General features: G+C 55.6%; 1 protein-coding gene across 1 annotated transcript in view; it reads left to right on the top strand.

Moving 5' to 3' along the window:
• The window catches only part of WNT9A (Wnt family member 9A), a 30,188-nt gene extending 21,865 nt beyond the window's left edge, over window positions 1–8,323 (top strand). Inside the window, exons 2-4 of the mRNA XM_059695815.1 lie at window positions 2,520–2,776; window positions 3,432–3,694; window positions 5,413–8,323. Coding sequence (XP_059551798.1) covers window positions 2,520–2,776; window positions 3,432–3,694; window positions 5,413–5,892 — 1,000 coding nt within the window. The 3' untranslated portion in view covers window positions 5,893–8,323. The remainder of the gene's footprint in view (window positions 1–2,519; window positions 2,777–3,431; window positions 3,695–5,412) is intronic.
• Window positions 8,324–10,844: the final 2,521 nt, after the last annotated feature.

Here is a 10,844-nt window from a genome sequence, read left to right on the forward strand (position 1 = left end):
CTGCACCCTGAACATCTTCTGCCCACTTATCTTGCCACCCGACACCTCCGCAAGGGTCTGTCCTCTGCACCCCAGGCTGTGAGCCCCAGATAGTTGCTCTATCTGCAGACCACACGCTGAACACACCCTGGCAGTGTAAGGGGTCTGGTGTAGGGACCATCTGGGTGCTGGTGTCGGAGAGTTGGGAAGGGGTTGCCTTGGGAGCAGAACAGTGTGGTTGCACCTCTAGTACATGGGGAACCCTGCCCTCTATCTGCCTGTGTAGTATGGACACAGTCGGCCCTAGGTGTCAGAGGTCCCCTGTTCTTGCCCCTAGATGCAGTGTGCATGAGGAGGCCCTGGGTATGGGTGGACACCTGCCCTCGGCCGCCATGTATAGCATAGACCAGGTACAACCTCAGGTAGGGGACTCCTGCCCTTGTGCAGTGAGGATGGGAGGCAGTGCAACCCTGGGTGTAGGGGGACTCTGGCCCTCTCCTTACCTGAACTAGAAAGCAGAGTGGCCCTGGGTGTGTTGGGACCCCTGTCCTCAGCCTCTCTGGACTGGGGGACACTGTGGCCCACCATCCTTTCCCTTTCCTTGTACATCCTCACAGCTGCCCTCTCTAGGCTGGCCCCAGATCCCCCTACGTTGGCCCCACCTTTGGGGGTCCTCTTGGATGCTGGAATGTTTTGGCACCGCCTGGAGCTTGGTTAATCTCGTGCAGGTTGGAGGCTGTGGGGTTTCTGCTGCCTGGCACCCGTTCTGGGCACAGCTGTTGACATTCCTGTCTGGGGACAAGTCTCCACTGTGTGAGCTGCCTTTGTGTGGGGAGCATGGCTTTTCGAGCCTCAAGCTTGGGGTCTGCGGGCCCCAGCCTGTTCTCCGTCTGCCTCAGCAGCTGTCTTTGGGCAGGAGGCTTGGAAGTCCACGAAGCCACTCATGGCAGTCCCTGTGCCCTGAGGAATGAAGCACTAACGCTGCGGCAGCAGTGGGGATGCAGGTCACTGGCTGGCTGGCTTTGTCCTTCACCACCTCCTCTCTGGCACAGCATTCCAGCTCCGAGCGCACAGACTTCTCAAAGACCTTGCTGTCTCTCTGTCTGCACGATAGGGCCACCCACTCCAGGCCCCTCCTGTGCCTCAGGGACCTTTGGGATTCTCCCCCAGCCCGGGTCCATGCTGGCCTCCCACTGTGCATGGGGGGGGGGGGGAGCAAAGGGGGCTCCTGGTTCAGAGCATCACTTAGGAGAGCGGGCCCTGCAGGCAAGTCTTCTGGGACTGGAGCTGATGGGGGCACGGCCAGTGCTCTGTTCTGGTGCCAGGCCGGTCTGGGCACATGGAGAGCAGGGCCCAGGCCTGGGGGAGAGGGGTGTCTTCTAATGGAGCCAGAGTGTGGAAGGGGTGGAGTGTAGGGGCACATCCTTGATCTGAGGCCTGCCTGTGTGGCCTCATCCTCCAAGGGTGACTGCTCCCATCTACTGGCCACTCCTCTCCGCACCCCGGGGCTTTGCCCTGGTGTCCCTGCAGTGTTGCCTGGCTCCCTGCTGGACCTCCTGTCTGGGGAGTTGACTGGAATGAGTGAGGCAGGCCCTGTCTCTTCAGAGTCTGGGAGTCCCACTGGGCCCTCAGCAGGGTAGAGGCCCCCACCCAGGCAAGGCCTGGGAGAGGCCATGCTGGGGTGTATATGGTGGGAGGTGAGAGGGAGCGGAGGCAGGGAGACTTTGAAAGCCAGTACCTGGGTTATCCCCAGAGGAGCATCACTGCTGGGGGGCTGCCACAAGGTGGGGTTCTAGGAGGGCCCACCCCATCCCTCCTCCTATAGAAAGCTGGGGCTCTTGGAGTCAGCCTGGTAGCCACTGTAACCCTGAGTGGCCTTTCGAGAGGCAGCAGGAGGGAGGATGGGGCATGGTGAGGGGATCATGCTCCCCATGGGTGGGCTGGGGTGGGAGGCTTGTTTCCAAAGATGCTCGAATGGGAGCTCTGAGTCCTGCCCCTGTCCTGGTGGGCATCTCTCCCTCCCAATGCTAAGGGTCTGAATGTGACTGGGCATGGACATGTCTGAGGCCCAGAGGCACAGTTGCTCTATCTGGGGACACTGAGGCCATAGCAGACAGAAGGCCAGGCCTGTCAGTCCCTGGATGGAGCAGGTTGGGGTGGAGGGCAGCAGGACAGAGAGCAGGCTACAGACCCCGTGGGCCAGGGCCTTGGGTGGAGCTACAGGAGAAAGGGGCCAGTTTCCCAGTGGCACGTGGGTCCCGGGCTGGGAGGTGCTCTGGCGCAGGCATTTTGGGAGATCCCTTGGGACCTGGGGCCATGTGTACAGGCTGCTGGAGGGCAAGGACCTCCCAAGGGTCCACCTCCACATGGGGATGGCAGAGGTGGGCAACCAGGAGCAGGGCTCCTCCAGCTGGGTAAGCGGGCAAGACTGTGGGTGTAGTGTATGTGCCTCCTTGAGGCCTGGCCTCCTGAGCCCTGCCCGGGTGTGTGCGATGGCTCTTCCTCTGGGACGGTGCTCACCCTGGGCTCTCTGTGTGCAGGCTGACCGGCAGCGAGCCCCTGACCATCCTCCCGCTGACCCTGGAGCCCGAGGCAGCCGTACAGGCACACTACAAGGCCTGCGACCGGCTGAAGCTGGAGCGGAAGCAGCGGCGCATGTGCCGCCGGGACCCGGGTGTGGCGGAGACACTGGTGGAAGCGGTCAGCATGAGCGCCCTCGAGTGCCAGTACCAGTTCCGCTTTGAGCGCTGGAACTGCACCCTAGAGGGCCGCTACCGGGCCAGCCTGCTCAAGCGAGGTGTGGTGCACTGGGTCCAGGTCAGGGGAGAGGAGCTGAGGGCATAGGAAAAGATCCCAGAGCCAGCTCCTGCCCAGCCCCTTCCAACTGCCCTGTCCCCACACAGGCCTGAACTGTTGCTGGCAGGACTAGGAGCCTTTGGCAGCTTTGCCAGGGCCTCAGGCAGCTCTGATGGCTTTTCCCACATGCCTGTGGCCAAGGCTCAGTGCCCATTTGGATGGCAGGGCTCCAGCTGGTGCCCAGAGCACAGAGCCTCATCTCTCCTGTCTCCCTCTGCATGTGGGAGCTACTGGGGACTCTCATCTGAGCCTCTTGATGACCTTGTTAAAAAAAACGGGGGACCAGGCAGGGGTTTTCCTAGGGCCCCAGGCCATTCTGGTGGGTAAGAGACCTGAATGGATGGGGTCTCTGATCACCAGGCAAAATGAAGGCCACAGTACCTCTGGATCTCTACCCCCCGCCCCTACACATAGGAGAGCCCTCAGCCCAGGAGGTATTCCCCCTCCCCCCCAGGTTGATCACAGGAAGGTTCCAGCAGTCCAGGATTTGGGGCTTCATCGGGAATGCATGGTTCAGCTGCACATAGTGACAGGTTCTGCTGCTGGTGCCACCACTGACCGGCCCTGCTATCCCCTCCCCCCGCCCCTTTGCCCAGGCTTCAAGGAGACTGCCTTCCTCTACGCCATCTCCTCAGCTGGCCTGACCCACGCTCTGGCCAAGGCCTGCAGCGCAGGCCGCATGGAGCGCTGTACCTGTGATGAAGCCCCTGACCTGGAGAACCGGGAGGCCTGGCAGTGGGGTGGCTGCGGAGACAACCTTAAGTACAGCAGCAAGTTCGTCAAGGAGTTCCTGGGCCGGCGGTCGAGCAAGGACCTGCGTGCCCGTGTGGATTTCCACAACAACCTCGTGGGTGTGAAGGCAAGCAGGGTGGGGGAGGGGTGCCATGGGGTAGTGGTGGTGGTGGTGGAGGTCCCTCCTAGAGCGGTAAAACTGGAAGGCCTACTTTCTACTGGTTGGGGAGGAGTCAGGTGGGTATGGGGCGATCTGTGTCTGGCCCTGGGTGTCAAGGCCACCAGGAGGATCTCTGTGATGGGTAGCATCTATCCAAGAGGATGGCAGATTGAGAGCCCTGCCTGCCAGAGCTGAGGGGCATGTGGTCTTGTTACTAGGGACCTAGGTGGAGGCAGTCTGGGAACTGTCCCAGGGAAGGCCTGGGTGCAGCTGGTCCAAGTGTGTGTTGGGGAGTGTCTCTGCTTAGGGTACTCATCTGTGGCCAGGACTCTCTTCTGAGGAACTCAGCTCAGAAGACTCAGGAAAAGGAGTATCTTAGTGTTTTGGCTGGGCCCTTCTGGGGCTGCGGGCTGCAAGTATGACTGGGCCTGGGGGGAGATCGCTCCTGCCACTCTTCACCCTTTCTGCAGTCCCTTGGCTCTTGGGTCCTCAACATTGGTGTAGGCATCAGGCCTGTACCTGTAGTCCTAACTGTGGTTGGAGCCCTGCCCCCTTAGGTCCCCAGCAACCTGGGCCACCAAATGCCCCCCAGGCTCAGCCATTGCCTGGGACTGGCAGGGGACTACCAGGAATGTGGAGCCCAGGCCTGGGGGAATGTAATTTGAGCCAGCCTACTTTGAGCCTCTTTATTGACTAGCTGGAGTTCTGAGTCATGGATGGGAGCTCCTTCCCGCCTTCAGTCCTCTGGGGAGGTTGTGGGGAGATTAAATCCTTCAGGCAAGCCCTTTTTTTTCTTTGTACTTGCCTTTTGTAAGCTATAAATGAAAAGTCAGAATATGAAAGTGCTCCATTAGCTTCAGGCCTGGGTAAGTAGTGTTCTAATTAAATTTGTCATGTTTCTCAGCAAAGTATCATTATGTGGCCAAGGAGTAGCTGTTTCTTAATCCCCTCAGGTGGCCCTCCCTGGGAGCTCACACCTGGCTTGGGCCACTGGGAGGGCTTCCCTGCCCTTCCTCTCCACATCCCTCCAGGGACCCCTGTGTGGGCAGTCTGGCAGAAGGCTCAGTGGGGCAGCTGGCCTGACTTCCTGACTTTTCAGGTGACACCCAAGTCCTGGAAGTGGAAGAACCCGGTCTGGGTCTTGGGAAGCTTCCCAGAGTCTGAACACAGCTTGATGCTGAGCCACACCTGCTCCTGCCCTGGCCAGCTGCTTTCCCTTCCGTGTTGGTTGGGTGGCACTCATATGTGCAGTAGTACCAGGTCCCAATGCTCAGGCAGGGACGTGGTCAGCTGAGTTATAGACGCCAGTGGCTAGTCCTGCCCATTGGGTGTGGAGCACTCCAGAGAGTAGACTGATAGGGTGCTGATGGTGGGGAGGAGGGTGGCTTGCCTTGCCCGTGTAGGGGCAGCCCTAGACACAGGGAAGAGCATCTGGGCGGGAAGGGCCACAGGTGCTGTGGTGGCTGCTCTGGAGGCCATGCTGCTGGCCATAGGATTTCTGTTCGAGGTGGTTTGTGGCTCGAAGGCAGTGGGATGGGTATGTAAGCCAGGGAGCCTGGGTTTGGGGCCAAAGGGTTTGGTTCTAGGGTGGGTGCCAGTTTCAGCCCCTTTTGGGGTGATTCGTGGGGTCTGGTCTCTTCTGCCAGGTGTGGCCCACATGCTCACATCTCTCTGTCTCTCTCCAGGTGATCAAGGCTGGGGTGGAGACCACGTGCAAGTGCCATGGTGTGTCAGGTTCCTGTACTGTGCGGACGTGCTGGCGGCAGCTGGCACCCTTCCATGAGGTGGGCAAGCGCCTGAAGTACAAGTATGAGACAGCGCTCAAGGTGGGCAGCACCACCAACGAGGCTGCTGGTGAGGCAGGCGCCATTTCACCACCCAGGGGCCGGGCCTCGGGCACAGGTGGTGACCCGCTACCCCATACACCAGAGCTTGTGCACCTGGATGACTCACCCAGTTTCTGCCTGGCCGGCCGCTTCTCCCCAGGCACTGCTGGCCGCAGGTGCCATCGCGAGAAGAACTGCGAGAGCATCTGCTGTGGGCGAGGCCACAACACACAGAGCCGAGTGGTGACACGGCCCTGTCAGTGCCAGGTGCGCTGGTGCTGCTACGTGGAGTGCAGGCAGTGCACACAGCGGGAGGAGGTCTACACCTGCAAGGGCTAGCGCCAGGTGGCCAGGCTGCTGTGGGGGTGCAGGCAGCATGTGCAGCAGAGGCATCTACACTTGCAGACTGAGCCCTGGGCTAGGTGCTCCCAGCACATTTGACTCTGCATACCCTCTGCTTTTCCCTCCCCGGAACCCGACAGCATTGCACTGATGCTTTTTGTCCTAAGAGTCCAGTTCCTGTGTCTCAGTGCCCCTCACCACTTGGGCTCCCTCTGAGGAGCATGGGTGCACCTTCGTGACCACACAGGGCCTCTGTGGCAGCCCGCTGGCTGCCCTCCACCAGCTCTGGTTAGAGTCAAACCACTAGGAGAGGGACGGCCAGTGAGGGGGAGGCGCTGCTGCTCCCTCTGACATCAAGCACTTCTCTCTGGAGTAATATCAGTGACTTTTAACTTATTTTAATTTAACTAATATATAATAATTATTTTCTTTGTCCCCATTATGTTCCAGGCTGTGGCTCTCCCAGTCTGCAGGGGCCCCTCCCCCCCCCCCCCCCCCCCCCGTCTATTTGCCTTATCTGCTTTGTGTTTGAAACCACTAAGTCAAGAGAGACATTGCTGTCGTTGCTCTAAGAATTAAAGCGAGATGTGTCTGGCCACCTCCCTCAGGGCTTCTGGAAGTCAGGTCCCGGCTGCTGCCCCCAGCGAAGCCATCCTGGGAAGCGAGCATGTGGGCACATGGTCCTGCACTCCAGCCCCTAAATGCAGATTTTGGAGCCTGGGGTGGCAAGGCTGGCCTGCCTTCCCCAAGGGGTATGCATGGGCAGAGGGGCAGGGCCAGCCCCTTGGAGCGTTTATGTCACAAGGAAGGCACAGCTTGCTCTGTGTCATTGTGGGGGAAGCAGGGTGGGATAGATGTGATGGAGTGTGTTTGGGGCTAGGATTTGGCAAATGGAAGGCTGTGTTCCTTGGCCATGCTGTTGTCTTTGCCGGAAGGAGTAAAGGATGGCCTACACCGACCTGGTTTGGTGTTAGTGTGCGCACACGTGTGCATGTGTGCTTGAGTATGTCTCTGTGTGTGATGTGTGCATGCTTGTGCAGTGTGTGCATGTATAAGTTGCATGTGTGATGTGTATGCATACACGACTGCACACGTGTGTACAAGCACATGTCATGTATGCATACATGAGTGCGTGAACATATGCACGTGTTCATGGGTGTGCGTGCTTATATGGATGGATGCATCTGAGCACATGCCTCTGCTGTATGCATTATGTATGCACATGTGTGGAAGCACGGGTGATGTGTGTACATGTGTGCATGTGCGTGCGCATGTGCCCGTGTGTGTATGTTGGTGTGGTCTGTGGGTGGTTGGGTTGTGACCTGGTCCACCCTGTGCCCTTCCTTAGCGTGGGCCTCTCCTTCCCGCATTGACGTGAATGGCAGCCTTGGCTCTGGAGCTTCTGCCCTGGGCCTGTCCTGCTCAGCTGGCAGCTGTGCTCCAAGGGTGCAGGCAGTGTGGAAGCAGGAACTACTGAGCTAGGGCATTCCTTGGAGTCCCAGGGGCTCCAGGAACCCCAGGGAACTGTGTTTTTAAAAGAAAACCTATTTATGTTGATGTGGGTCTCTTTGTTCCTGTTTTATAGTGTAAATAGTAAAGTTTATTCTCCTGTGGTTCAGAGAACACACCGTGAATAACTGCTGTGGAGGCCCATCCTGGAAGGGAGCCAGGTGGGCTCCTCAGTGGCAGGAGATGTGGACCTGCCCCTCATCTCTGCAGGCCTGGCTGGATAAGGGGTGAGCTGGGGTGCCTCCTGGTCATCCCCATGCATCCCTGCCCGCTGGGCCCAGAGCAGGTGGAGTGGCACGCTCCCACGACAAGACTGTAGCCAGTCACTACTGGGTCTGGAAAGGTGGCAAGTCAAAAGAAGGATATATATTTTTTAAATTAAATACTACATTTAGCTATTTTTGTCATAAATATTAAGAAAAGTATTTTTTAAAACAAGGCAGACTGAAAATGTCTGCTGGCTGGCTTGTTCATATATAAATATATATCAGAATGTCTTGCTAAACAAAGAAGCAACTCACGCGGATGGAGTCTCTCCTAAACGTGCTTCTCTTTCGTGTGGCAGGAGGGTCTCTGAAGGCAACGTGTCTGCAGTGGGGCCAGGGCCCCGGGGTCAGCCTCTCTAGGAGCTGCGGGGTGGGCAGCCATGCTGAGGGCCAGGCGGGTCCCGGCCACCTGCTCCCCACCAGGTCCTCGAATGTGGGTTCCGGGCTCAGCCAGTCCGGAGGTTGGGAGGAGGGGCATTCACACTTGACTCCTCTGTGTTCAGGCTCTCCCGCCAGCCTACCCACTTCTCTACCTCATCTATATAGTGAGTAGGTGTGTACTCGAGTGACTAGGAGAATGTATTTATTTAACGGCTTTGTGTAACACAATCAGAAACAAATGGAAACACTAAATAAACGTATTTTAAATTATAGCCCGACTCAGTCTGATGACTTCAGAGTAGTTATGATGAGCCTATGGGTGGAGGGCCTGAGATGAGGTATGGGGGAGAAGGATGTGAGGGAGGGGGGCCTGCGGGAGGAGTAGCTGAGGGAGGAGGGACTGAGGGAGGAGGGCTTGAGGAAAGAGGGCCCAGGGAGGAGGGGTGAGGGAGGAGTGGCTGAGGGAGGAGGGTTAATAATGCACATTATTGTTCTGGTTAATAATGCAGATTTTGTAATCAAGGAAAACACGATAATTTCAAGAGAAACATCAAAAGTGCTTTATTCAAAGTAATGTCCATTGCTAGCTACACATTTCCCCCATCTTTCAGGTAATTTGTGGAGACCGTTCCAATAGAACTTTTCTTGTTTTGAGGCAAACCATTCAGAGACCCAATTTTCCACTTCTTCGTATGTTTTGAAGTGCTGCTCAGAAAGTGCGTGTGCCATTGATTGGAACAAGTGGTAATCTGAAGGAGCAAGGTCTGGTGAATACGGCGGGTGGGTTAATACTTCCCAGGCAAGATCTTTTAACGTGTTTTTAACTGGTTTTGAAGTGTGTGATGGTGTGTCATTATGAAGCAAAATTACTTTGCCGTGTCTTCTGGCACTTTCTGGTTGTTTTATGATCAGAGTGTGGTTCAAATTGATTATTTGTTGTCGGTAGCAATCAGTGTTAACAGTTTCACCTGGTTTTAGAAGCTCATAATACACCACACATTCCTGATCCCACCAAACGCAGAGCATTGTCTTCTTTCTGAAGTGATTTGGCCTTGAAGTCGATGTTAATGGTTGACCTGGATCAACCCATGATTTTGTGCCTTTGTGATTCTCAAAATAAATCCACTTTTCGTCGCCAGTCACAGTTCGATGCAAAAAAGACTTTCATGCCATTGAAGCAACATTTTACTGATGACTTTTCAGTTTTCCATTTGTCTTTCATTCAGTTGATGTGGCACCCATTTTCCTTCCTTTACAATCTTTCCCAGTGCTTGTAAATGACTGGAAATTGTTTGCTGAGCAATAATTTCTGCAAGTTGTTTTTGAGTTTGATATGCATCTTCATCCAATAATGCTTGTAATTGTTGGTCTTTAAACTTTTTAGGTTGACCTGGATGATCTTTGTCTTTCACATTCAAATAAACACTTTTAAAGCGTTTAAGCCAGCGTTCACAAGTATCTTGAGATGGAGCATGTTCACCATAAGCTTCCCGAAGTATACAATAACTTTCAACAGCACTTTTCTTCAAAATAAAGTAATGAATTAAAACTTCCCACAAATCCTCTTTTTTTGGCACGAAATTCGACATTTTTAAGCGTAAAAATATCTATGATGTTAACACCTTCAGCAAATTTGACATATGAAGTTTTGAAGCTTGCTGTCAATACAACAAAATAGCATACATATCAAATGCATATATATCAACATGTGTAACTCCATCTATTGAAAAAACTCCGCATTATTAACTGGTACACCTAATAAGCAGGGACTTGGGCAGGACAGAGGAGAGTTGAGGTAGAAACATGAAAACTTGTGTCAGTGGATCCTGATGTGAGAGTGTGGAGGGAGCTGAGTGTTTTTGAAGCCTGAGCACAGCACAGCGGGACCCATATGTGGGATGGTGGTTTATTTGTGGTCATACCTGGAGAGGCCACAGCTCTCAGGTGCAGAGACCTTATCTGGGATCCTTATCTGAGTGGCTGCATGGTCCCTCTCACATTGCCGTCACTGGGGTCCCAGGAGCCCAGCCACGTTCAGCTTGCCCACTGTCAATGCTTAGCATGGCCTCAAGCTGGTGACTGAGCCTTGAGACCCTTGTTTCCCCAAAGCTGGAGATCATTAAGTACATCTGCAGAGGCCCCATTTCCAACTAAGGTCCCACACTGTGTCAAGTGGATGTGAATTTTGGGGGACACAGCTCTACCCATGGCAATCATGGAGCCCTGGGTGAGGGCAGGCCCTGGTTAGGAGGTCTGAGCTCTCCCTCGGGTGGGCAGGCAGGGCAGGACACACACCTTCTCTTGATCATTAGGAAACAAGACTGCAGTTTCTTGGGCACACCTTCCCTCCACACTTCAAGGCCCATGGCCTTTGTTGGTCAGTGGGGAGAGGCCTCCAGAATGCTGGAGGTGTAGTCCACCTCCAGCACATTGGGCACCTGCCCCTGCCTCCTCCCTTCCCCAGGAGTGTTTGGGGGTGGGGTGCTTTAAGCCTGCTCTCCCTCCTGCTCTGAGGCTGCAGCCTCTTCCAGAAGCAGGTTTCTCACAGCTCCTTACAGCAGTGGGTCCCCAACAGGGCCCATTGGTCCATCTGTTCACCTGCTCTAAGTCTGGGGTTCTCTGGGCACAACACACAACCCTCATTGGTCCCTAGTCCCCAGGCCCCTTTAGCCTCACTGCTGGTCTCTGTCTTCCCTCGAACTACCTCATGTGTTCCCCCAAAGCTGTGCTGTGTCCTGCTGGACCCTCGGTGGCAGGCCATCTCCAGTCCCATGTGAACCTGCTAATTCCCCC

Source organism: Myotis daubentonii, chromosome 5, assembly GCF_963259705.1.
Source record: "Myotis daubentonii chromosome 5, mMyoDau2.1, whole genome shotgun sequence".
NCBI classification, from domain to species: domain Eukaryota; kingdom Metazoa; phylum Chordata; class Mammalia; order Chiroptera; family Vespertilionidae; genus Myotis; species Myotis daubentonii.